The sequence below is a fragment of the Scomber japonicus genome, chromosome 20 (genome assembly GCF_027409825.1).
Source record: "Scomber japonicus isolate fScoJap1 chromosome 20, fScoJap1.pri, whole genome shotgun sequence".
Lineage (NCBI taxonomy): Eukaryota > Metazoa > Chordata > Actinopteri > Scombriformes > Scombridae > Scomber > Scomber japonicus.
The window spans coordinates 20,073,192-20,100,998 of NC_070597.1; the positions used below are offsets into that span (position 1 = coordinate 20,073,192).

General features: G+C 44.1%; 1 protein-coding gene across 2 annotated transcripts; it reads left to right on the plus strand.

Moving 5' to 3' along the window:
* The first annotated feature begins 756 nt into the window (after positions 1-756).
* Positions 757-27,402, plus strand: ep300a (E1A binding protein p300 a). 2 transcript variants are annotated; one of them, XM_053340868.1, is made up of 31 exons: positions 757-1,017; positions 3,080-3,765; positions 5,120-5,299; positions 5,689-6,019; positions 6,745-6,864; positions 7,307-7,546; positions 7,840-7,942; positions 8,101-8,226; positions 8,566-8,683; positions 9,032-9,173; positions 9,574-9,648; positions 10,440-10,525; positions 10,967-11,119; positions 12,115-12,606; positions 13,374-13,779; positions 13,958-14,076; positions 14,889-14,952; positions 15,280-15,455; positions 16,238-16,326; positions 17,480-17,560; positions 18,674-18,730; positions 18,836-18,913; positions 19,021-19,088; positions 19,374-19,524; positions 19,817-19,963; positions 20,067-20,180; positions 20,400-20,565; positions 20,746-20,913; positions 21,040-21,201; positions 21,310-21,591; positions 21,749-27,402. In XM_053340868.1, exons 1-31 carry the CDS (start codon positions 924-926, stop codon positions 25,007-25,009), a joined length of 8,535 nt encoding a protein of 2,844 aa, XP_053196843.1. In that variant the 5' UTR covers positions 757-923; the 3' UTR covers positions 25,010-27,402. The 2 variants fall into 2 exon arrangements, with proteins under 2 accessions (XP_053196843.1, XP_053196844.1); XM_053340869.1 differs by having other exon boundaries at positions 6,745-6,858.
* The last annotated feature ends 405 nt before the right edge of the window (positions 27,403-27,807 follow it).

A 27,807-nucleotide genomic window follows, 5' to 3' on the forward strand; every position in this document is an offset into this window, starting at 1 on the left:
CCAACACAGGGATATACTGAGAAAATGGCTTTATTCTGTGTTGAAGAATCTTTTTATGAACAAGCAATCAAAGAAAAAAATGATTGGGAGCTCTCTAGAACAGTTTTAAGTAGTGAAACCTCCATGGTCTGCTGCACTTGACAGGAAAAGTAAATGTGCAATGCTATTTTACAGGTGGAAGATGCAAAACTGATTAACAATTGAATTCAATGCATTTAAGGTAACTGTTGAACATCATCCAACTTCAGCCTTTGCAGCCTAACCTCACCCAAAAAACAATTGCAAGTTCAGGTGAGCTGCATGGAGGAATTTCTTAATGACTAACTTTTTTCTTTCTTTTTTTTTTTTTTTTAATCATGCATAAGTCAGTGAATAAACATCACCACTGCAGCTGCACATTTGTCAGCTTTATTATTTTTTTATTTGCATCCCCTCATCCTCCTCACCCGCTGCCACCAGCAGCTCCACCATCACTTCGCAGGCAAACAAGCCTTTTCTGCCCGACATTATCTTCATCCAGGCTCCGCTGGAAAGGAGGCTGAAATGACGGATGCAACCATGGGAGAGAGACCGGGGGACAGTTTATTTACATCCGAGGAGGCTGTGCAAGTTTAGAGGGAAGCCGCAGCGTGTGTCTCCCTCTTTTTTACTTTCACCGACCCCCTCCTCCTCCTCCGCTGGCAGAAATTTATAAAGAACAAAAAATCCGACGAGGGAGGGAGGGGGGTTGATATACGCCGAGGCTGAAATCGAGAGGCGAACCCAGGGAAAGAGGAGTAATTTGTACACGGGACTTTCCCCCTCTTAGTCCCCCAAAAGGAGGGGGAAAAGTCGCAATATTGGAAACGAAAAGGAATGAGGTTGTAAGGGCGTGAAAACGTCTGCAATTGTGGATACTTTATATATTTTTATTTCGAAAAAATATGGCCGAGAACGTTCTGGACTCTGGCCCGCCTTCAGCCAAGAGGCCTAAACTATCCTCTCCGGCACTTTCCGCCTCAGCCAGCGATGGAAACGGTGAGTATTGTTGAACGATATCATTCGTTAAGGGTGTTATTCGTTAAGTTGGTCGTTTTTCGGCGGTTTCGGTGTACTTGAAAGAGGAAGAGGACGCGGGATTACTCTTCTGTTTTTGTCGTAGCTTGCTAACGTTAGCGCGCTAGCAGCGTCGGATACGTGCAGAGGAGCTAGCTCGCATGCTAACAGCCATTTTAGCCGGAGGTAGCTCGGTGAGCACCACTCGGCTAGCGCTAAGCTAGATAGCTGAATGCGGGGTCTTCAATGGACGGTCCCGTGTCTTAATGGCTACTTTAGCCGGGCTGGGTGATAAGCTCAACGCCAAGTTATGATAAAGTTTTTGATGTTTTACAGCTGCACCAAATTTACAGCAAGTTACAGCCACTCCCGGGCTGGTATTTGAGTTTTTAAGGCTCCCAGCGTATGAAACAATCTGTTGTTTTGCCCCATCATAACTCGGACGCTCTCCCAACTAACGTTAGCCACCGTTAATAGCGTCAACCAAAGCAGAGGTTGCCTTGCTGGGGAGCTAAATTTAGGCCCACAGCACGGGTCCCACTGATTGTTAAACTCAAATTGCCATTGTTGGTTTGTGTTTTTTCTGTGGATGGCAGCAGCAGCAGCTGGAATAGTGGCCTGAGAAACAAGCTGTGCAGCATGGACAACGACATGTCCTGCCACTGCAATATATTAACCACCGAGTCCAGAGCAACGAAAAACTACTCCAAGCACGAAATAGTCAACCAGATTTCCCCATTTAATCGTTTTTTTACTCTGAACTGCTTGATTTTAGGCTGTCTACTTGGGAATAGGTTGTCAGTGTCCGTCAGCTTGTGTGGAAAGGGAGTTTTCATGGCGAAATCATTCAGACATTGCACACATGTTACGCTACCTTGCATGGCACATTTTTGAAGATCAGTCTAGTGCTGTCAAGAAAAATGCTCTGCGAATGATTGCACCCAAATGTATCGTCTTCAAAGCGTATAAAGATCATTCGTGACAGTGTCGTGCATGTTGTTCATAGCAAGAGTTAATTTTAGGAAGGAAAAAAAAAGAATATGTCGAGAAATTGTTACAAGTTCTTTGCATGCAAGCTACTTGTTTTTGTGCTTCTACCTTGAAAAAGCTGCTTACAATTAAAGTTAGCTGCTGACAACTGCAATTAGCTCATTTTCAGATTTGGTTAACTTGATGTTAATAAGGGCTGCAAGTACAGATTATGGTAATTTTGTCTATCATTTATTATACACTATTAATTAATATGTGAATTCTAACATGTATCCAAAGTATGCAGCTTGTAGTTAAATTAAACGGGGGAAAAATCTCACTTTTATTCTTCTTAATGAGCAAATGTCCTATAATTTGTAATTGATGTAAAGATGCTGTTTGGGTGAGTTAGACACTATGTGGTACATTTTTATGGTGTTAGGGAAAAACAGTGATTTACAGCACAATATAATTCAGGACTAAATTAGATTCTGTACTTTGAGAAATTTGTGTGTGCTTTTTGGTCTTGATGAAGATTCAGAAAGACACATGATGTCAGTCTTTCTTGATGTCCTGAGCTGTGTGCTGTTGAGCCCACTGTATACAAACTGACACACTGAGTGTGCGACTCTACGGACTTGGCTCCATTTTGTGGCGTTATTACTACTAAACAGCCCATTCGTCACCTTGTCTGTTCAAACCTGTCTTTGCAACATGTTGAATCACTTCTCTGGTCAGGGATTAGCTGTCTGAGCAGACACTGTGGGTGTGCGTGTTTACATATATGTTTGTGCATACTGTTACACACACACAAACACACACACAAGTTCTCACCTGTAGTTTGGTGCAATCTTAATTTATTACTGACAGGAAAAAAAAATTGGTCACACACCTCAAATGCTTCTATCAGTTTTTAACGTCAAGCATTTTCACTCAGTCGTGTTGAAAAATGAAGGATTATACCAGCTTAACATGTGGCCCATTTTTTTGTCTTCCTCTCACCCTTTCCCTGTTTTGTCTTCCATTTCGTTGTCTCCCTCGCTTTCCTAAACTTTGTGTTTCTTCTCCTTTTCAGATTTCGGCTCGCTGTTCGACTTGGAGCATGACCTCCCAGATGAGCTCATCAACTCTAATGATCCGGGCCTGGTCAATGGTGGGGACCTCAGCCAGTTGCACACCACCCTTGGAGGCCCTACAGGTTTGGGTCCTGGGGGAGGTGGTGGAGGAGCAGGAGGAATGGGTCTTGGGCTTGGCCCAGGAGGAGGTCCTGGTGGTGTTGGCGGAGGCCAGGATGCAGTGGCCAAGCACAAACAGCTGTCTGAACTCTTGCGTTCAGGGGGACCCGCCTCGACCCAGCCGGGACACCAAGGAGCTATGGGCAGCCCGGGAGGACCCACCGTCATGGGGCAACACTTGGCGAACATGAAGGCATCCCCTGGCCAGGGGCCTCAGCAGATGATGGGCCAGGGACAGCAGCAGCACCTCTCCCCCCAGCAGCAGGCCAACATGATGCAGCAGAATGCCGCCGCAGGAATGATGGGTGGCATGAATAGAGCCATGATGGGAGCACAGCAGAAAGGAAATAATGGACAGCAGCAGCCAGGCATGATTGGGAGTCAGGTGATGAATGGCTCCCCCAGGATGGGCTTTGGGAATCAGGGGATGGGCGGCAACAGCAACCTGTTGGCTGAGACCCTACAGCAGCAGGGAGCTGGAGGCCAGGCCGGGATGAGAGGCCAGCAACCTGGAGCACTGAACAAGGTACGAGCTCCTTCATAGACACTTTTTTTCCCCCGGTGGAAATAGTTTAACATTTCACCCACTTATTTTAATTTGATGGACTTTAGTACAGAGAGCAAAAAGGCCATAAATGCCAGCTGTGGTTGAAAATAAAAAAAACATGTTACACATGTGGTGAGGTTATTGAGACTCAAATCATCTGGTCGTTAATGCTCAAAAACCTTAATTTGAAAATAGAAACGTGCATTAAGAAGTAATTGGTATGTTGTTAACAGCATAAACCTCATTCCTAATTAAGTGAAATTTGATTATTTACATAACTTAAACAACAGTTGATGGACAGATTTTTGCCATATGATTGATGATTTATTACACGTCAAGCACATACGTGATCCTTTTATTATTTATGTGAAAAGGAAAACCTAGTCACAGGCTAAATGTTGCTCTTTTTAAGGTTTGCTGTCTGACTGCAGGCTTTATTTAGTCTTAAAGACCAGATTTTTTTTCTCCATAGAACCACTAAATAGTGCTTTGGGTCTATGACTTTATTAATGTAATTTTACAACCATTGAGAGATGTAAAGTAGGCTTATAGTTGGAGTTCAAGTGGCAGAAAACTGTTGTGTTTGTGCGACTGGCGCTCCCACAGGAGTGACGGTAAGAACGCTGCAGCGGCAGACTGCTGCTACTGAATGAATGTGGTGGAGACACTGAGGTCTGATTCAGCCGTGCAGATCAAAAAGCAGCGAGAGGATTTCCAGGTCATGTTTGGGGAGCAGTAAAAGAAAAATGCAGGTTGTGAAGATGAATGGAGGGATTAGATGGCAGAGGAGAGAGACGGGGTGCTGATGAAGAATGGATCTGTCACTTTAGTCTCTGCTTAGAGAAAGATGAACTATTCATAACAGATCGCTGTTACCCACACTGCTGGTTACTTATGTTACAGCATGAGTCTATCTCGGTTGCCTGTTTTAAGCGATTGGTTTGTACATGCTTTAGGCATTTTTCTAATGATTCAATTAAACCTGATGTTTTAAGTAACCTGTAATTGATTGATTACAGTTTAGCTGTGTAGAAGTGGGTGACTTAATTGCTCTTTAGCTTGAAAGTGGTTTAAAAACAGACTTGATTTGATTCTCTTTTAGTTTTTTGGGGGGTGAAAGCTTTTCCCATAACTTTGCCTTTGATGGAGTTCATGTAGTGAGTAAATCTTCATTTAACAGCTAATATTGAGATCATGGGAGACCCTGTGATATCATAGTGGGATCTAGAAATACCAGCACATGTCCAAATCAGATGCTGCCGCTGATCATTTAACTGTGGTTTCAGCTCTATAATTACATGCCTTCTCACTGTTTTTGTATTTCTCCTCCTAGATGGGGATGATGGGCAATCCAGGGGTCCCTTTCGGAGGTCCGTATGCAGGGCAGGGGAATCAAGGTCTTGGAGGCGCAGGGCTGGGCCCTCAGCTCCAGAATAAAGGTCCGATGGCCAACAGCCTGGCCCAGTTCAATGTGGACAAGAAGAACCAGCCAATGCAAGGAATGGCTGCCATGGTAAGGAGTCTATACCGCCCAAAGAAATGTTCACATGTCAGATGGAGGAAAATGTTGTTCTCTAATCCTGATCCCAAATTGGCAGACTTAAGCATCAACTCCAAATCATTCCCTTATGTCTCACCTCCTCCCACGAAGCTCGCCTCCCACTGCACCACTGTTAGACTCCTCTGTGTTCCAACCCGACCGTGACTATTTATTTTCAACTCTCCTCTTATTGTTTATTCACCACCCCTTTATCTATTCTTACTCTCCACCTCCTCTCCTCTCATTACTCCTCGTTACCTTCTCCCTCACATTTCTCCGCTTCCTGTTTACACGCTTCTCTCGTCTCATCCGTGTAACCTCTTCTTCTACTTCTTCTTCCCTCCCACCTGACTTTACTGCAGGGCTCCCAGCAGTCGCAGACAGGTGTGGGCGGTCCTTCCGGTGCACCTGTGGGAGGGGCCCCTGGGATGGTGCCCAGCGCTCAGGGAGGTCTGGTGGGTCCCGGCGCCCCGGTTTCTGCCGCGTCGGCCGCAGCCGGAGCGCCACCCACAGCCGATCCCGAGAAGCGCAAACTCATCCAGCAGCAACTGGTCCTCCTGCTCCATGCGCACAAGTGCCAGCGACGGGAGCAGGCAAACGGTGAAGTCCGGCAATGCAACCTGCCTCACTGCCGCACCATGAAGAACGTCCTGAACCACATGACTCACTGCCAGGCTGGCAAGTCCTGTCAAGGTGAGTAGAAGTGACACTACGTGTGTTTGACAGCATTATTCAAGTAGTATGAAGGATAGCAGTAGGGTTAGAACTGGAGTTATCCTACTTTATATTGCTACAAGAAACACAGTGAGACAAAAAGCATCATTTATGCATCCTTTTAACAACTTATCATCTGAATATTCCCACTTTTACACAGCTTGTGCCTCCGTGCTATAAACCTCAACTGTCCTCCAAAAACTACTCAAACATAAATGAGCCATATGGTTACATCAGGTAACATATTCCTTCCAACAGACATGGCCGGGGGTACATACTCTGACAACAACTCTGGGTGCATTTAACTTATATTTATTTTATTTATATATATATATATATATATATATATATAAATATTATAGTTCTGTGTGGAGCAGATGAGGCTGTGCATGCTGTGGGATGCAGTGCAGAATTGACACCGCTTTGCAAGGTTGACAAGCTGAGCGAAATAATCCTCCTAATGAAGGTTTATGTCACCCAATGAAACTGTATAGCTCTCAGCCACATGGCAGAGGAGGCATAAGCTTTACAAGGCTATGGATAAACAGGAAATACTTGTTGGTAGATTGTTAGTAATTTAGGTAAAAATGAAAATAATAAAAATAACATCAGCCTCAGGTGAACTTCCTAACAGTAGTTTTCTGTGTTTTTATTCTGTCTTTCCCCATCCTTCCTGCCTGTCTCCCCCTTTTCTCCATCCTCAGTTGCTCACTGTGCATCATCGAGGCAGATCATCTCCCATTGGAAGAACTGCACGCGACACGACTGTCCTGTGTGCCTGCCGCTGAAGAATGCCGGGGACAAGAGGAACCCGCAGTGTGAGTGTCTGTATCTGACCAAACAACAATATTCTTCTACTTTCCTTTTTGTTTCACATTACACTTCTCAGTTATCGTACACAGAGGATAACTTAATGATGCCATTATTATACAAAATGCCATTGTTCAATTTAAAATGAATAAATAGCTAAATGACATACATGTTGCAAGAGAGATAAGATGCATACATATACAAGTTTTTGATACATGTGTTTAAAAAATATTGCTATTACATTTGTGGTGCTTAATTGTGTCAGTGTAATCATGTTATTCTCAGCATGAGTCTTCCTCAGTGTGAAAGGAGCTTGAGAAAGTGTGATTTTCAGTGTGGTTTTTAGTGAGTTAGTCTTAAATATTTATCCGTAGTGTTTTCTCAGACTGCAGCTAATTATATGCTCTCAAACCCATCCGATGTGTTATTAACCCCTATTCTCCTATGTCCTCACAGCTCTACTGGGTGGGGCCGGCGCAGGTCTTAGCAGCTCTCTTGGGGCAGTCTCTGGTGGCCAACCAAGCGCTCCCAACCTCAACCCGCCGAGCCAGATTGACCCGAGCTCCATAGAAAGAGCCTACGCAGCCCTGGGCCTCACCTACCAGGGAAACCAGATCCAGGCTCAGACTGGCCAGCCCAATATGCCCAACCAAGGGCTGCAAGGCCAGGCTGGCATGAGGCCTATGAACCCAATGGGTGAGTTAGCTCGCAAGTAGGAAGATATATACTGTACAACACCCTGACGTAGATATTTAAAGAGGTCTTACAGTATTCACTTACTGTCAGAAAGAACCCTAACCCTAACCTGAATAGTGCTGAACAAAAAGTAGCTGTCACAGAGCTCCTTGTATATAGTCTGATTAGCTTCTGCTTATGATACCAGGTAGCTTTGAGTGACAAACCAAGGAGAGAGTTCTATAACTGCATTATTAGTCACAGAGGAACACAAGTAATGCAATCATATAATTTCTCGTCGTTTCCACATCTAGGTGCGAATGCTATGGGAGTCAATGGAGGTGTGGGCACTCCGTCTCAGAACCAAGCCAGCCTGCTGCAGGACACCATGATGCACCTCAACGTCAACAGCCAAGGGTGAGAAGAACTGCACGCACCTTAATCTGATACGTTTAACACTTAAAGGGCTTTACAAGTAACAGTTTTGTTCAATTCTACATCAGACCGAGGCCCACATCTGTGTTTAAAAAAACCCCCCAAAACTAATATAACAATGTCTTCCCGCTCTCTACCAGCCTGCTAAATGATGCTGGCGGGGTCGGCTCCATGCCCACAGCAGGCCCTCCCTCTGCCTCGGGCATGAGGAAAGGCTGGCACGAGGACATCACGCAGGACCTACGAAACCACTTGGTACACAAACTGTAAGTATCAACAGAGGAGGAGAGGAACATACATAGCCCCTCGTACACTTCATTTCATCAGCATTTAATCTCAGCTCTCTTGGCTTCATACCTTCCTGTTTTAAGCTAGTACGCGGCTTTTTGACTTGAACCAGAGTTCATTTACAAACATCTACCATTGTTTGTTAGTAAAGCTATGATTAGGTTTTAGATATCATATCAACACAACAAAAAAGTGCAGAAATTACATATTGTGTTAACTTAACGTATGTAATGCTTAATTACTTTAAAGCTACAAATGCATCATTTTTAACCTCTTTCTCCATTTCCTCCTTTTTTCATTTCTTCTCCCACCCGCAGTGTTCAGGCCATCTTTCCGACTCCAGATCCCGCCGCCCTGAAGGACCGTCGGATGGAGAACCTGGTAGCCTATGCCAGAAAAGTTGAAGGAGACATGTATGAGTCAGCCAACAGCAGAGTAAGTCGCTCTCACTTTTAGCTCAGTGCGTTATTCAAATAAGGAGAGGCGAGTGCTGGGAGCTGCACTAATCTGCCAAACCACTCGGTCAGTCATAGGTCGATCTCAAAGATTAATAAATATATAGTTTATATGCTATTGCGGGATGTGGCTTGAAGATAACTTGAAGTTTGAAGGTCGTGAATCAGTTTTTGCCAGTTTAACAAAAAAAAAAGATGCCAGGATAATCCGCACGACCTGTCCAGTTCTGCTGTTTTACAGCAGCAAGTATTTATTGCGTCCAATTTTCTTACTGCCCCTCTTACTTTTTTTCCCATATTTCTTTACCCCCCCCCTTTTTTTTGGCAGGCTGAGTACTATCACTTGCTAGCAGAGAAGATTTATAAAATCCAGAAGGAGCTGGAGGAGAAGAGGAGGACCCGGCTCCAGAAGCACAGTCTGGGCCTCGGGCCTGCCAGCATGGGTCAGCCTCCCACTGGACTGCCTCCAAGTGAGTGGACATGCAGCACATGTAGACTTGGATGAGATAATTGTCGCACTGGGCCGCACGCATTCATGTGAATGATAATTTAATCCGACGGAATGCGACATTGTGACATTTTATTATTGTTTTGTCTCTCTTACCTCACGACATGGTGCGCAAGTGCAGATTTGTCACTTTGTATCATATTTACATTATCTTGATGTCCTCTTCTTGCTGCTTTTGGCACAATTTTCTTAATGCACAAGTTTCTTAATTCTTAATGTTACATTTTCTAAGAAATAAAATGCTACTGATCTTTCCTGAGTGAAAAGCAGTTTTGTACAAACCTCTTCACTCATACTTGGCAAGGGAATTCCCACCTTTTGTCCCTGCTCATTTTCTTACTTTGCTGCCTTTGTTTTTACAGACGGTCCCCTCCCTGACCCATCAATGGTGCGACCTGCTGGACCAAATCAGTTGGTCAACAGGATGCAGGGCCCAGGTAAAGAACCACTCAGGACTGAAACCCAACATATAAATGTATTAGTGCAGCACCTGTTCAAAACGACCTGTTCCTAACAGGCTGATTGCTTGGCCACCAGTATTGTTGCTTTTATTCATTGAAAAACAAATACAGTTGATGTGAGGTGTGAATGAGTGTATATACCATCAACAAGAAGAAACTAACATTATTTATAACATCTGTGTAGGCTATAATAGCATAAGTACTCTAATATTAAATACTATTATATTTTCAAGAAAAGAAGGGATGTATAAAAATAAAATGCATAACAAAGAGCATTTGAATAAATGTGCATCCTAAAATAAAGCAGATTGAACACATTGGGCTCTTATTTTCTGTGCCTTCAGTGTAGATTTGAGTTGTTCGCTCAAAGCACCATGTCTCGTAGTGGCACTTCACAATCGCCACAGTCTCAGAACGTATGAGACTGGTTTTGAACTGGCCGACATGTAGGAGTCTGCCCATTCTTGATTAAAAGAATTTTTTTCTTTTTTGAACATTCTGGGTGATTTCTTCAACTTCTCTCGTCTCCCTCTGTGTGTGCATTTGTGTACTGTAAAGTGTAGAAAAACTGGGGCAGTTAAAAGTCAGACTCCGTCATATATCTCCTTTAGTTATTTTGCTCATCCCAAAATGAACTGAATATTGAATGCACAAAATTAACAGATAAACAGTTGTCAAGATATTTACTAGTGTTAGAATGGAAGCTTGTGATATTTTCCTTGCTCTGAACTATGTGTTCTATCATAACGGTTTCTGTGTTTTGTCAGGTATGAATCAGTTCAATCAGATCGGGATGCAGTCTATGGGCCAGAGGTCCACGCCTCCTCTACCCATGGGAACATCTGGCAACCAGGTCGGTACCCAATAAAGCATTTGTCCCGCTGTTTTGTTTGTAAAGCCAAACCCCGGTTCTGCTGAGTTTTATATACTCAGAAGATTGTTTTTAATCTATGCAATTGGCTTTTTTGAACTGCCGGTATCCAGAAGTTAAAAAAAAGAGTTTTATGAAAGAACGAATTGTCACCTGTTAAGAGTCTGTTAGTTCTTTCAAAATGTTTGTTGCTTTCTCCCTTTGCTAATCTTTGCTACTGTTTTTGTTAACAACAACATTATTAATAACTATCCATTAATAGTAGATACAGTATTAATATTTGACAGGGCATTTTTTCTTGCCTGTGATGCTGTGCGTGTTTGTGTTTGTGTTTGTGTGTGTGTGTGTGTGTGTGCACTCTAATCAAACTGCTTGGTAGAAACATTTTGTGAAACCTTTGCACATGCTCTCTTACTCCTCTAGATGGGAATGGTTGGTCCCAGGATGGGGCAGCCGAATGTCAATCAGCTGCAGAACCAGTATCTGTCTCAGGGACAGTTTCCTGGCTCAGCACCAGGGGTTGGGACAGCTCAGCCTGGGATGTCCCAACCGGGAGCACAGGGAGGCATGACACAGGTAAAGTGGCCTGTAGCTGTCAGTCAGATATTCTCTGTTAGTAGACGTGTGCCAAGCTGAACTGAAGTCCTTGCTAGAGAGAGATGTTAAATTCACAAGCCAAAATTGCAGCTACAACTATCTGTATATGTTATTTTAGATGTCAGGTGTTGTTAGAATTAATGTATAAAATATTTTTAATCTCTTCATGAATTTGAGCTCAGTGAAAGGATTCCAAATTGGATGAAACTTTCAGTCTTCTGTGTGGCTCTGTTTTGTTTTGGCTTCTCAAAACAGAAGAAAATGAACAAAAATGTGATTTCTGTCTAACCTGACGCACCAGAACCATCAGGGAAATCTTCTTTGGAAATAAGGACACTTTTAAAAAAACAAAAAAAAAAAAACAAAACTTGGCAGACGATTGGATGAATCATCTGTCTATCACCGTCTTACCTCGGAGGCAGCTGCATTCGTGAAACCACACAGCCACAATTGGACACAAGCTCATAACTTTAACCTTAAGCCTGGCGAGAAGAATTGTTGCATGATCTTCGATATTTTGTGATGTTGTGAATCCAGCTGCTTTGGAAAGTAACTCGCTGTTCCAAGTTCTTAAAATGAACTGCGGTAAAATGTATAAATGTGTTTGTCTGACCAACCAGGAACACTCAAACTACGCCCCATTAATTCCTGGACAGTCAGAGTACTAGCAGGAACCCAGCAGGGGTTTCTGGGGGCAGGACCTCTGGCTTGGTGAACTAAATGTTGAAATGTAGAGTTAAAGAAAAAAAATGCTCCTGGGTTCAGAAAAAAAGTCCGTAATAGTTCAAATTGAACATCTGAGGACTCTGTGAACAGCTTCTGCTTCATTTGCACTGTTGTTGTTGTTGTTGTTGTTATAAGGCTGTAACTTTTAGATTTCTATGTAATTATTCCTTCTTGAAAGTTACTTCTTTATATACATATCTATGATTGTCACTCCTGTCTTTTAACTCATCCTCATCTTCTATCCTCAGACGCAGATGGGCACTCCTCCCTCTCTCCCAGTCGCCAGTCCTCTAGCACAGCCAGGTTCAGTCAGTGCTCCCAGCGGGGTCCCCTCTGTGGGGCCTATGGGTCCTCAGAGTGTGGGTAGCGGAGGTCCCAACTCATCTGTCGGAGCCCCCGCTTCCTCAATGACTCCATCTAACACAAACCAGCAACCCAACTCCATCCCCCACCTGGGACCCATGCGCGGTAGCTCGCCCTCCCCCGCTCACAGCCGGTCCCCTACCCCTCACCAGACACCCCCCAGACTAGCCGGGTCCCAGACCCCGCAGCCGCACACCCCTAACGCACCGCAGCTGGCTCCACCTCCGGCCCCCCAGCAGAACCAACACAGCCAGGGCCCCGGCTCCAACAAGCCCATCCAGCAGCCGCACATCGGGGCACCTGGTTCCACCACTCCATCCCACCCCGGAATGGCCTCCAACTCAACGCCACACAGTGCTCAGCTGCCACGCACTCCGGTCAGTGTCCCATATCTCGTAACTCAAGTCCTGGAAGGCACTCTATGCAGGATTTGTTGATCGCTGTTTGTAAACACGACATTCAAAGTTGGCCCCTCATCCCCAGCTCAAAGTTTCTCCTTTGCTCTCTGTGCCTCTATGCAGGAGGGCGGGGGCTGAGACACACACACACACGCACAGTAGTCTGCTGCAGAGCACAGAGTCCACAGCGGACAGATAGAAACTGACTTGACTTAACTCAAGTGGACTATGTCTCCTCGCTGCTGAAAGTGCAACGAAATCCAGCAGTGAGGGATCAAAGAACTGTTGAACATCGGCACTGTATTCGCCATGTTCGTAGCTTCCTCTTAAATGCGTGCTTATTATCTGGCACCTGGACGCTAGGTTTTTATACACTCACACCCTGCACACAGTTATTGGCTGGAGGATACACACCCACTCCCTAAAAGCTGCAGCCCAGAAGCATCCCAAACACAACCAAATAATAACATAAAAGCATAGGGCAGAGAGTCTAGATGCATACACCACCACACACTTCTAATGGGTCATAAGTGATGATTTAGAGGGATTACTATTGTATGAGTGAATAAATCCTGCATAGTATACCTTTTTAAGGATTATTTCTGATTGCTGCTTTCTTACATGTAACTTGCTCTTTATCATGAGACCAAACATTTTTACCATGCTGTAGTAATTAAACCGCCCATCCTGGGTTTATCTCATGTCTCCTGTTTCCACGCAACTGACTTTTATGTCTTTGTCTTTAGTTGTCCCAAAAGGGTTCATTCGCTGCAGACAGTCAGGCCCTGACTCCAGCCTCCGTCAGCAGCTTGGACACCTCCTCCCAGCAGCCGCAGTCCAACACCTCAGCCGCCAACCTCGACTCCAAGATGGACATCAAGCAGCAGGACGATGACGACGAGAGCGACGCCGGCAGCTGCTCCAAAGGAGGGAAGCTCAGCAACCTCAAAATGGAGGAAAAACCCGTGAAACTGGAGCTGAAAAAGGAGGAGTGCTCCGGAGAGGGAGGCAAAGGAGTCCCCATGGACACGTCGACGGCAACGCCGACGTCAGGCATAAAGACGGAAGACAGGAAACCAGAGGTGAAGGAGGTGAAACAGGAAGAGGAGACATCGGATGCGGTTGTTCAACAGGCTCCAGTAAAGAAAAAGAGTAAGGAGAAGTTTAGTTTTTACCAGAAAATCTTAACTTCTGGTCTTGTGTTCACCTTTTTTTTTCTTTTTTTTTAAACATCTCACTGTAAATTGTCATTGATCCAGATTGGGGGTAAAACTAACCATTATTCCTTCACTCTTTTATCTCCTACTCTCTTATCTCTATTTCTTCCCAGTCTTCAAGCCGGAGGAGCTTCGTCAGGCCTTGATGCCCACACTGGAGTCTCTCTACAGACAAGACCCAGAGTCTCTGCCCTTCAGAATGCCCGTTGACCCACAACTGCTGTGCATACCTGTAAGTTACCCGCCCTCTGGTATGAAACACAATACATCTCTTTTTATGCCTCTGTGCCGGCGACAGTCCCAGCTGGAGGCATTATGTTTTTGGGAGTCGGGTTGTTTAAACGAATTTCTTCAAATTAGGCGCACACGTCCACTTGGACTCAGGGATGAACTGATTAGATGTGGTGGTCAAAGGTCACTGTGACCTCATCAAACACATTTTTGCCCTTTACTCAAGAAGTCACACACTAATTATATCAAAGTTTCACACAAATGTCTAATAGGATAAAAGATGTGTGAAGTGGTGACATTTTATATGTCCCGAAAGGTCAAAGGTCAACATCACTGTGATATAATGTTCTGCAAAAACACTAGACCTCAGGAACAGAAGGGGGACTGTGATCATGTTTCACATTTGTTAGAGTACTGAATTGGTGACACTAATCTCCCACCTTTGTGTGCCCACCTTTTTAAATTGTGTATATTCTAAAGATCTGTGCTGCCGAGTTGAAGACGTGTGAAACATCCACGTTGTAGAATTTGTAGCTTCTTTGCAGCAACATTCATATCTGAAGCATCGTCTGCTGTCATGGTAACAACTTTGTGTTATCAGAATCAAATTTACCAGCCAAACACATGAACACAGACACGGAAAATACAATTCCTTCTAAGTCTCCACTACAAATATTGCATGAATCTGGACAAATATGAATATAAACTTCAATGTCACTGTGTATTCGTCTTCTCATTTCATTGAAACTGTCTCAGAACTTTACTTGTTTATGTAATTAACTGCTCAAATCCGTCCTCATTGTAATGTTGCAGGACTACTTTGACATCGTGAAGAACCCCATGGACCTATCTACTATCAAGCGGAAGCTAGACACAGGTTAGTATTCGCTGCTTAATGCTACAAAGTTTTGTAATTCTCAACAGGCTGCATTTAACTGTCTTGTGCTTCTTTTTAAAGATGAATAAAACAAGGGTAGATTTGGCGAAGCTATGATTTGTGCACTTAATGGACTCCAGGAAGAGTAGTTGCTATCTTGGTAGTGACTAATGGAGATATAAATTAATTAATAAATTAATTAATAAATGACAGCATGAAGGAGACATTAATTTTGGTTTTTACTCGGTGTAAGAAATAAAAACAGCCTCTCTCTTTTTATTTTTCATTTTTTTACCCATCATCCCACACTTGGTGCTTTGGTTACAGGTCAGTACCAGGATCCGTGGCAGTACGTGGACGACATCTGGCTCATGTTCAACAACGCCTGGCTGTACAATCGGAAAACATCTCGAGTCTACAAGTACTGCTCCAAACTGGCCGAGGTGTTCGAGCAGGAGATCGACCCCGTCATGGAGAGCTTAGGCTACTGCTGCGGGAGGAAGGTGAGACATGGAAACGCGGCACCCGATGGACTAGAAATGGAAAATATGTCAGTGTAGGGCGCGATTAAGTTAAGATGCTGAACGCTAATGTAAATTTCACCTAGATCAAGTAACATGCTGAGCTATAACATTTTAGTTTCAGTGATGTAAAACCATTGAAACTGAGAGAATTACAGTTTTTCTTGGCACAGCCTGTGACTAATATCAACAGGTGAACAGCCTTCCTGAGTGTAAAACTCTACTGTTTTATGACATTTTCGTTGAACTGAGAATAAGTCTGGATTCGGTGGTGCTTGTGTGTAAATGTTTTTGAGTGCGTAGATGCAGAAATCACCTCCCCTCACTCACATCTGAAAATGGAAGCATAGCTAAATTTGGCCTTGGACACACCACCACCGTATCACATTTCAGATCTCATTAGACTCAGCTATTTTTGGTTTTGCACACAAACAAAACTGATTGGATCTTATTCTGAGAGGCCAGCTCAACAGTTGACTTCTGACAATGAGACTTAAACTGTAATTACTTTTGACAAAACTAAGCCAATCTGAAATGAGTTTAACTCTCTACAGGGAGATAAAGTATATAATATAATCATATTAGCACAATATGAGTCCACTTTAATGCTATCATGTGCTGTCACAGTTTGTGTGAACTACCACTGGTAGCTGATTCTTTTCTTGTGGAGAGTGTATTGATTAGCAGAGGTGTGTTAGTATAAAGTTACTATTGTTAATGATTTAATACGTTATTCATTTGTTTCTTTTGCTTCTGTCCATCAGCTGGAGTTCTCTCCTCAGACACTGTGCTGCTACGGAAAGCAGCTGTGCACTATTCCCCGAGACGCTGCTTACTTCAGCTACCAGAACAGGTATGTAGGGAGGGAGGGGAAGTCCCGTGTTAATACATCAGTGGACGGGGCTAGTAAAAAAAAAAAAAAGCAAAAGGGGATTATAGCAGAGATAAATGAGAAATGATCCAAAACAGGTTGCATTTTTGATAAAGTCCGTCAAAGAATGTGAAGTTGAAACCAAGTGTTCATCTGATTAATGATCTTTCACTAAACGCTTCCCTTCACTTCATGTTCCCTATTTTTTTGCCCTGGCATTTTAACAGTCGGTCCTCTCTTATCACATTCCTGCACTCGTTCATAGTTTGAATAAATCTATAAATGACACAGATTGTTTGGAAAGTGTCAGAAAACGTCTTGGTTCTCTGATGTTGTTAAAGGTTTTGCGTAAAATCATCTTTTGGACATTTTAATGGAGGAAAATGCAGCAATAATGCTAAAAGTTTTATTGCTGCTGTTTAAACATTCTGTAAACAAACTTGCTACTTGTTTGTCTTGCTCCATTTTAAAAACCTTACTAGAATGTGAAAAAGACCGACTTTAAAATGAGCCGCTGGAATGAACCAACAGCTGAGCAGTCGTGTGTGTGTGTGTGTGTGTGTGTGCTTTATTTGTTCACATTTGTTCAGTGTGTGTGTGTGTATTATGTTGCGTGCTACAGCTTCCTCCTGCAGTTCCCTCCTCGTTTTATTTTTTTAGTTCCCCGTTGGTTCTGCTCCCGCTCTGTTAGTTGTGACGCTGATTGTTGTTGCCCATCCTCTCATGTCCAAATTTTGCTAATCTGTGCTCTGCCTCGGCTCTCTGCTTTGTGTTGTCTTGGATGTTTGTCTCGTCTTCTTCTTCTTCTTTTTTACAACCCGTCTGTCTTCCCGTCCGATGGCTTTGATTTCCGCATTGGCTTGCTTTTGCCTTGACCAACCATGCACCTCGAAATCCATCCCCCCTTTCCCCTCCCCCTCCCACCCCCATTCCCTTCTCATGACTGGCTGTGTGCGTGACGACTTCCCTGCTGTCCTGCGCTCCTACTTCCTGCTTGCCCCTGCTTGCGGCACCCTGCCTTGCCCATGTACCCGCACCACTCGGGTGGCTGCCTTCCCCCCGTGCGCTGTCTGTGATTGACTGTGCTGTGGCCGGAACGGTGTAGTTCACCAAAATTTGGGCTTCTTGCTAACAGGTACCACTTCTGCGAGAAGTGTTTCAACGAGATCCAGGGAGAGACCGTTTCCCTGGGCGACGACCCCACCCAGCCACAGACGTAAGTGTTTCTGAATTGAACAAGAAAATTAAATGCACATAAAAATCAATTAGAAAAGTTTATTATATGTTATTAACTAACCAGCTCTAATTGACATTCAAGCTAATATATCACTGGCTATAATTCCAGTTATTATAATTGGCTCAGGGGTAAATAAGGCTTGGCAAGATGAGCAATTCAAAAATATGTTAAAAATAGTTTAAAAAGCAGCATTAGGTTTGTTAAAATGACATTAACACCATTTTTTACTAAAAGTAAGACTGAATGCTGCTGAAAATGTCAAATGGTGTAACCACAAAAAAATAAAATGATAACTATTAAATACTTTATCCACTTACAGTGTATTTAGATGTATTTATACAAATAATTACTTGAGCAGGACATATCCTAAAACCAACCTTTTTTTAAAGTTTTGACAAATGATGTAAAATGATTTATTCCACATTTTAGTTCACATTTATTTGCCTGTATATAATCAAATTTTTATGAATAAATACTGATTACACCAATTGACACAGAGTTACATCATGTCATTGTCCCAATTATTACCAAATCTTAATAGTTGGCAGCTATTGTAAAACACAGTAACTGTGACATAAAACTCCTGTGAGGTGTCACTGTGGCATTTATTTATACACACATAAAAAGTGTAGACGAGCAACTGGACTGTATTACATATCTTTAAAATCTTTTAAATAATAAATATGAAATGCTGTGTTATCCATCTGTAAGCAGACTTGCAGTGTATTCCTTGAAGTTGATCTTATAATAAATGATCAGCATGTGAAGCATTGGGTAGATAATTGGTTGGGTTGTTTTCAAGTCTTGAAGAAAATCTTAAGACATTGCTCTATCTCAATACAATTTATAAGTACTCATTTTCAGTGTAATTACCATATTATGTGGCTTAATATTATGAATACATAAAGGCACAGTCCAGTTGTCAATGGCATTACTGCTGCAAAATATTTTAGATTTTAAACTAACACATTCAAGGTTCAGACTTTGGAAAGTTTGGCAGTTGTAAATGAGAAACTGTTTAAGATTCCTACAGTTTAAATTATGGTGTTCTACGTATTCTCACACTACCTTTTTTTTAAAAATGTATTTCAGATCCATTAACAAAGAGCAGTTTGAGAAGAAGAAGAATGACACACTGGATCCCGAACTGTAAGTTGACCACAAGTTTCAGATATCTTTAGCGAGAGGAAACAAGATTCAGCTAAATAGTTTCTAAAGAACAAAGTGTGTAATTTGTATCTTCTTTTCTTGCAGGCTTGTTGAATGTATGGACTGCGGGCGCAGGATGCACCAAATTTGTGTCTTGCACCATGACACAATCTGGCCATTAGGGTGAGTAGAAGCTCTTTTTGTATTTCCACTTCTCAAGGTTCACATGAAAGTCCTGATGTCATTCGCTAAATATCTGACCTCATTTTTTTCTGTTTGCTATGACTCAGTTTTGTATGTGACGGCTGTTTGAAGAAGACCAATAAGACGAGGAAAGAGAACAAGTATTGTGCCAAAAGTAAGTGGAAATATGTTCCTCTCATTTCGGCTTCAACTTTACACACACATACACACACACTGTTCAGTCATTTGTCGGGTGTTTTAAATCAGTATATCTTGGATGTATTATGTCAGTTTTCAGCACAAATTCTCCATTTTTGTCTTAAGTTTCATGAGAAAATTGGAATTTTAAAGATTTGCAATAAACCGGTTGTTTATATCTTCAAGTCATTTTTCTCCTTGCTGTTTTTCTCAGTTGTTTACTAAATATAAAAATACGTGACCCATTCTCTCTCCTGCACAGGGTTGCCCCAGACGAAGTTGGGCTGTTACCTAGAGTCGAGGGTGAATGACTTCCTGAAACGCCAGAGCCACCCTGAGTCCGGAGAGGTCGCCATTCGCGTGGTGCATGTCTCTGACAAAGTGGTGGAGGTTAAACCAGGCATGAAGTCCAGGTAGGAGAAGTAGAAAGAATCGTACTTGAACTGATCTTTCTTTCTAGCTTCGGATCGTAGAAATCTCCCATCTTAAACATTGAGATGTCAGGGGGTTAGGGTTAGACAAGAAATCACACCAATTGAATATTTAGTGATACAGTTTGAATGGTGGGTTCTTTATATCTAGTTAAGAATCTGTTGAAATAAATAGTAAGTAAATTGCCTAATATGTTATGTTATTTTTTCTGTTCTGTTTAATTGTTAAGTTCACATACGTTGGTGAGTTTCAACTCGGGTTTTTTGTCTCCAGGTTTGTGGACAACGGAGAGATGTCAGAGTCTTTCCCCTACAGGACAAAAGCCCTTTTTGCATTTGAGGACATTGACGGAGCAGACGTCTGCTTCTTCGGTATGCACGTTCAAGAGTACGGGTCCGACTGCCCTCAGCCCAACCAGAGGTAAGTACATGTTTAAAAAACCCCAATATTGAATAAATAAATAAACTCAATTTCAGTAGTACAGACATTTACATTGAATTTCCTTCCTCTTTCACCCACTCAGGCGAGTATACATCTCCTACCTGGACAGCGTGCATTTTTTTCGGCCTCGTTCTCTAAGAACAGCAGTTTACCACGAAATCCTCATTGGCTACTTGGAGTATGTCAGGAGGTTAGGGTAAGTGCTGCATATTGTTTTGGAACAGTTTCTATATTAATGATTTGGTCTTGAATTTGGTTTCTTAAGACATCATAATCAGCACTGTGAAAAAAACTGAAAATAGTCTCATTTTATTAAAAACAAAATAGATAGGACAGTTGAGGATGGTTTGTCCCATCACAATCAGTCTGTTAGCATCATACTAACTGTGTACCATCTCTTGTGTTTACTCCTCAGCTACACCACTGGCCACATCTGGGCGTGTCCACCTAGCGAAGGGGACGACTACATCTTCCACTGTCACCCCGCAGATCAGAAGATCCCAAAGCCCAAACGCCTCCAGGAGTGGTACAAGAAGATGTTAGACAAAGCTGTGGCAGAGCGGATAGTACATGACTACAAGGTAGAAAGGCAGCATTTAACTTACATTTATTTGTTTATTTTGGAATGATGTTATTTATGAGAATCAGGATTTGAGACAGAACTTGAAGATTAGCATCAATGTACATATTTGCTTGTAGTGACTGATTTTAGATTGTATCCATGCAAAATAATAACTTCATCTTCAATTTACCCCCAAAAGGATATCTTCAAGCAGGCCACAGAGGACCGTTTGACTAGTGCCAAAGAGTTGCCTTACTTCGAGGGCGACTTTTGGCCCAATGTGCTGGAGGAGAGTATCAAAGAGCTGGAGCAGGAGGAGGAGGAGAGGAAAAGGGAGGAGAACAGCACTTCGAATGAGAGTATTGATGTAAGGAATTCTGCAATCTAATGATATGTCGATGTAGAGTCTAGAAACAGCACCAGGCTAAAGGTTTGGACACACTTTCTCATTCCCTTGATGATTTTTTTCACCTTTCCTTTCCTCATTGTGCAGGACACGAAAGGTGACAGTAAAAATGCAAAGAAGAAGAACAACAAGAAGACGAGTAAGAACAAGAGCAGTCTGAGCAGAGCCAATAAGAAGAAGCCAGGGATGCCCAACGTCTCCAACGACCTATCACAGAAACTTTATGCCACTATGGAAAAACACAAAGAGGTATGAGGAAAAAGAAGGATGATGCAATGCTCATACGAATTAAAATACTTGATTGCAACTGCACAGCCTCATCTAACCTTTCCCTCATCTTTTCTCTCCCTGTCCTAGGTGTTCTTTGTGATCCGGCTAATTGCGGCCCCCATGGCAAATGCCTTGCCCCCTATCACAGACGTGGATCCCCTGATGGCATGTGACCTCATGGATGGCCGTGATGCCTTCCTGACGTTGGCCCGGGACAAACACCTGGAGTTCAGCTCGCTGAGGAGGTCCAAGTGGAGCTCCATGTGCATGCTGGTGGAGTTGCATAACCAAAGCCAGGACCGCTTCGTCTACACGTGCAATATGTGCAAGCACCACGTGGAGACTCGCTTCCACTGTACCGTCTGTGAGGTGAGTTGGAGGAGGGGAGGTTCTTTTGGTGGGTCTAGTTTGTGGTAACAGGTATTGACAAAAGAGGATATGTAGGTTAAATGATTTATTATACTAAAAAACCTAATGCATATCACTTCTAGACATGTTTAACTGTGATTAATGTCTTCTCTCACAGGATTACGACCTCTGCATCACATGTTATAACACTAAGGGACACGAGCACAAGATGGAGAAGTTGGGTCTCGGTTTGGATGACGAGAGCAGCAACCAGTCTGCCGCCACCACTCAGAGCCCCGGAGACTCTCGTCGTCTCAGCATCCAGCGCTGCATTCAGTCCTTAGTCCACGCCTGCCAGTGTCGAAACGCCAACTGCTCTCTGCCGTCCTGCCAGAAGATGAAACGCGTTGTTCAGCACACCAAAGGCTGCAAGAGAAAAACCAACGGTGGGTGCCCCATCTGCAAGCAGCTCATCGCGTTGTGTTGCTACCACGCTAAACACTGTCAGGAGAACAAGTGCCCAGTCCCGTTCTGTCTGAACATCAAGCACAAGCTCCGACAGCAGCAGCTGCAGCACCGGCTCCAACAAGCCCAGATGCTGAGAAGGAGGATGGCCAGCATGCAGAGAGCGGGCCAGCCTGCTCCTGGAGGAGCTCCTGGGGGCAATGGTCTGCCCTCTCCAGGAGCTAATAATGGAGCAACTGGTCCTGGTACACCTACATCTGTCGGCACGCAGCCTCCAACCCCACAGACACCCACCCCGGGGAATATGCCTGCTCTCACTCAGCAGCAGGCAGTTGGGATGGGTGGAATGGGGGGCATGGGAACACCGGGACAACAACAGCAAGTCCAGCAGCAAGGTGGCAACATGCCGCCTCAACATCATCTCCATCATCAATATCAACAAATGGGTGGAGGAGGTGGAGGGGGCATGATGAACTCTCCTCAGCAGCAGATGGTCCCGCAACTCCAGCAGCAGCAGCCTCCAAATGTCCCACAACTCCAGCAGCAGCAGCAACACCCTGGTGGTTTGCCTCCGTACAACCCCAGACCACCAGGAGCCTCTCCACATCACCCATCACTGGGCAAACCTGGACTGGGCCCAGCCACACCACCCCAACAGCAGCAGCAACCCAACCAGGGCCAGGGGCCCATGCCTGTACCAGGGCAGCAGCAAGGCCCCCCTCTGGCTGCTGTAGAGACAGCCCTAAAAATCCAGCGCCTTGCAGAGACCCAGAGACAGATGGCTCAGGTCCAGGCCCAAGCCCAAATCCGTGGCTTGGGACAGGGGGGCATGATGCCCCCTCATCCTCAACATCCAAACACCCAGGCTCAGATGGGCATGCCCCACATTGGGGCCCAGGGCATGCCCCCTCAGGCTCAGGGAGTTGTAGGCAGGACTATGTTAGACCCACAGCAACAGGGAATGCTTGCAGGGATGCAGCAAGGTGGCCCTCAGTCTCAGCTGCCTCCTCAAGTTCAGCAGCAGCTCCAACAAGTCCAGCAAGCAGGTGGTGGACAACTTCCACCAGGAAACCAGCAGTGGGGTGCTGGAGGACCAGGCATGAACCCACAACAAAGACCAAGCATGATGGGTCACATGGCACCACAGCAGCAGCCAACTGTTGCCCAGCAACAGCAGCAGCCAATGAATCAGCAACAACAACAAACAGGAAACCGTGGGTTAATGCAGGTAATGGGTGTACCAGGAGGGGCAGCGGGGGCGCCCGCTTCAATAGCAGGTGCAGCAGGAAACCTTCCCCAGGCAGCACTACAGGATCTCCTACGGACACTGCGCTCCCCAAGCTCACCCCTTCAACAGCAGCAAGTCCTCAACATCCTGCGCTCCAACCCAACCCTCATGGCTGCTTTCATCAGACAGAGAGCAGCCAGGTATCAAGGTGGTCAGGGTGGTCCTGGAGGACCAGGAGGGCCTCCACAAGGGGGCCCTGGAGGTGTGAGGTTCCAGGGGGCTGTAGGAGGGCCTGGGGCTAACCAGTTGGCCAACATGGATGGACAACAGCAGGTTAATGTGAATCAGGCAGGTCAGCCAGGAATGAACATGGCTCAGGGTGGAGCAGCAGGAGGGAACATGCCCACCATGGCTCAGCTTCAGCAGTTACAACAACAACAACAGCAACAGCAGCAGCAACAACAACAACAACAACAACAGCAACAGCGCCCAATGTTGCCTGGAAACCTGCAGCAACAGCAAATGGCTGCGTTGCAACAGCAACAACAGCAGCAGCAGCAGCAACAACAACAACAACAACATGGAGCCATGCAAGCAGGGCAACAAGGCAACATGTCCAGTATGACGCCACAGTTCAGAGAGCTGCTGATGAGAAGACACCTGCAGGCACAGCAGCAGCAACAACAACAACAACAACAACAGCAACAACAACAACAGCAGCAGCAGCAACAGCAACAGATGGCTAACCACGGGCAGTTCCAGCAGCAGCAGGGTCAGCAAGGCTTCATGCAGCCTGGCCAGGGACAGCCAGGGGTACCTCCCTCTTCCCAACCCCAGCAAGGGGGTGGAGGTGTAGGAGTTCCCCAGCAGCAGCAGCAAGGAGGGCCACAGGGTGGGCCAGGTCAGATAGGCCAGCAGCAGAGCTACACAGTAACTGCAGCTATCCAGCAGAGGTTCCAGCATCAAATGCAGCTGCAGCAACAACAGCAGCAGCAGCAGCAAAATTCAATGGCTGGGCTTCAAGGACAAGATGGAGGGCCAGGCGGGGGTGCTGGAGGACCAGGAGGACCTTCGCTTCAGCCTGGACAGGGTGGACCAGGACAGGGGCAACAACAACAAGGTGTAGTTGGCGGAGCAGGCGGTGGGCCCCCACAAACCATGCTTCACCAGAACATCCACCAGAGAATCCTGCAGCAGCAGCACCTTGGTGGAGGCTCTCCAGCCCAGCACACCAGCCCGATGAGTCCCCAACAGCAGATGGCACAGTCCCCTCACCCTCATCTCCAAGGACAAGGAGGACTTGGTCCAGCAGGGTCGCTCAGCAATCAGGTCAGGTCACCTCAGCCCTCGCCGAGACCGCAGTCGCAGCCTCCACACTCCAGCCCGTCCCCACGCATGCAGCCCTCCTCCCAACCACAGCCCTCACCTCACCGCATCTCCCCGCAGACCCAGACCGGCTCCCCCCACCCGGGCCACATAGGCCAGCATCACCCCAGTATGGCGCCGCCCCAACCTCCACAACCCCAGCAGCAGCCGTTATCGCAGCAGCCAGGTAGTTCGGTAGACCCGGGTCAGTTCAGCTCAGATCAGAACTCCATCATGTCTCAGCTGAGCGGGATGACGGGGATGCACGGCGGGCAGGGGGGGCCGTCGGACATGTTGGGCGGGAATAACAACAACAACAGCAGCAACAACAACCAGGAGCTAGGAACGAACATTAACCACAACAGTTTAGACCTTATGTAGCCTTGACTCCATACCGTCTTTCTGTCTCGATGCTCTGATCAGTCGCCCCGAATCACAAACTGCCATGAAAGGAGAGTGAGGCGGGACTACGGCTTCGGGGTTTTAGAAGTTTTTATTTTTTATTTAAATATTTTTGTGACGTATAAATAAGAACTGAAGCTTCCTTCCTATGGGAGATGCAACATAAATCTTAGAAGTCAATAAATGAATAAATTAAAACAATGGTAAGTTATTGCTGTTAATATATATCTATATATTTTTGCCAATTGTGTACAAAAAGGTGGAAGGGCAATGTTTCAGGTTGAAGATGTTTCTTCCTTAGTCTATGACAATATTTTTGGGGACTGAAAAATTTTGCCTTTTTATCAATATTTTTAAGATTTTAAATGTGGCTAAAAATTAAAAGTGAGTTGACACGATGTACCTTTTTATTTTGTTTTTTCCTCCTGAAATACCCAGTCATGATTGTATCTATTTTGCAGAGAATAAGTATATTTTATTTCTGAATTTATTATAATTTTTCTTTTTTTTTTCTTTTCCCTGAATGGATCATAAAACAAGCATCAACATATCTTCCGTTACAGGAGTCGTCTTCTGGACAGTTTTCGCAGCAAATGTACATTATATGGCGACTGCAACAATTCACGTATATATGGAATATTTTACTTTTCTTAGGTGGGTGGGAGGGTTTTTTTGTTGTTGTTTTTTTTTAAATTTTGGACAGGCTTTATAGGTTTGAATTAAACCTTTAACAGTGTTTTGGGGGGGAGGGGGGTGATGGTTGAGACTGACGTCGGGTTTGGTCGTATTTTTCGACCAGATCCGCATAACAGCCAGAAATCCTTGCACCCACGGGCCACCTCTCCACCCTCCATCTTCACTTACCCTATGAATGTGCACACCTTCCTTACCCCCACCCACCCCCCCCGAACCCCAAAACTGGAGAGATGAACTGTTGATGCCTGATCGTCCGGCTGTCGGAGGCATATTGTGCCCCTTTTCTTTTTCTTTTTTTCTCAAGCTGGCCGATATTAAAAATGTCGTGTGTGTACATATATTACAACCTTGTTAATGAACTGTGATGTGGAGAAGAGGTCGATGAAGTTGTCATGTTTTTGGGCTGCAGAGGTTTTTAGAAAGTCCTGCCTGTGTCCTCAACCCCAACGGTTCCCCTTTTCACTAGTTTTTTTTCCCCCCTCTTCCTCCCCCCTTTGTTCCTCATCCTCATGACTGCCTCTCAGCCACAAGGTTTAATTCAATGTTAGTACTGTACAAAGTAAGAAATGGTGGACTTAGATACTGTTTTTTTTTTTTGTAATGAAAGTGAAAGATGTAAAAAGAAACTGTACATACTTTAAAAACCTTATGAGCAGAGAGAAATTATTTTCTGCTGCTCGTTTCCCCTCTTTGTTTGATTGGATATTTGCTGTATCTGTAAAAACTACAAAAAGTACTCCTGAGCTACTGTACAGTATTGAGATATTTTCTAAAAGGTACAGTATGAGGTGTAGTAGGTCACAAGCACCAATGCGCCTTTTTCTGTGTATTTTTTGACAAGGTTTTAGGGAGGGAGGGGGTTATCGCAAACAAGTCACACACCTGAGCAATCTCAAAACTTCAAAAGACGTGGAAAGCCGCACAAAGCAAAGCTGAGGCAGTGGGTTTGATTTAGAGAGGAGGTGTGAGGTGGAAGAATTAAAATTTGGTCATTTAGCTTTTTATGGAGAGGACTGAAGACACAATATTCACATGCTCACTATTTTTCTCAAAAGGTTGGGCTTGCTGGGTATATGGGGAGGGAACGCATCAGAACCAGGTGGCAATATATCTTGAGACTTATTTTATAAGAAAAAACAAGGAAAAACTGTCTTTTATATATAGATATATTATTTAATTTTATTTTTTGGAAATAAAACTTGAAGCTACAGGAATTATTAGATAAAACATGTTTTTGTTTTGTATTAAAGATGTTATGGTGATGCAAAAAGACACTGCAGACAGTCATTCAGTTTGCCCCGGGGAGGCCGTGGAGTATATTATACCATCCTTTTTGAAGAAACGTTTCATGTACATGAATATAGATGTAAACATACTGAGTCACTGTACAAACTGATGGCAACTGAACAAATAGTTTTGTTTTTATAATTTCTTCTCCTAAAAAGAGACTGGAAATAAGACTATTTAAATATTTGTTTAGTATTCAAATGGAATCTTTGACCACTTTTTCGTTCCTCTTGTTAACAATTTTTGGTGCTTGCTGAGAGAAAGCAAAAATAACTGTTGCTCCATTTTCATTAGTTTCTTTTTTTTTTTTTTTTTTTTAAGTTATTTTGGTGGTCTGATTGTTTTTTGCCAATAAATTAATTGTACAATAAAGTCTGTTTGTACCATTGGAAAAATATTTGATTGCTGCTATTGATTGATATTATCTACACATGAAGAAATAACCATTAGTGGAAGTTCAAAGTATCCGTAGATTAGGAAAGGTGTAAAGACGTATACATTATCTATGCGTGAAATAGTTTTGAATGCATGTATAAAATGCATGTATAAAAAAAAAAGAAGGGTCTCTAGGAAAATGATCCGGGACGGGAGGGGGGGTCAAGTCTCATTTGTTTCACTTTTTAACAAAGCAAGACCCTCCCCGGTATTATAATGTTTTTTTTCTGGACCCAAACACCCTCTTTTAATATTTAATGTAGTACTGAGTTGGTACAACTTGATCCACCCTTAACTATAAAAAGCAAATCATAATGTAAACCATAAAAAAGAATAATATTGAACATTTGAAGTGGAAT

Bases quoted from the DNA above. Each gene is read 5' to 3' on its own strand.
- ep300a (XM_053340868.1), top strand. From the start codon at position 924: ATGGCCGAGAACGTTCTGGACTCTGGCCCGCCTTCAGCCAAGAGGCCT. The intron at 11,120-12,114 runs GTAAAGTGGCCT...TTCTATCCTCAG, and splicing joins CACAGGGAGGCATGACACAG to ACGCAGATGGGCACTCCTCC. The intron at 19,525-19,816 runs GTAGGAGAAGTA...TTTTGTCTCCAG, and splicing joins AAACCAGGCATGAAGTCCAG to GTTTGTGGACAACGGAGAGA.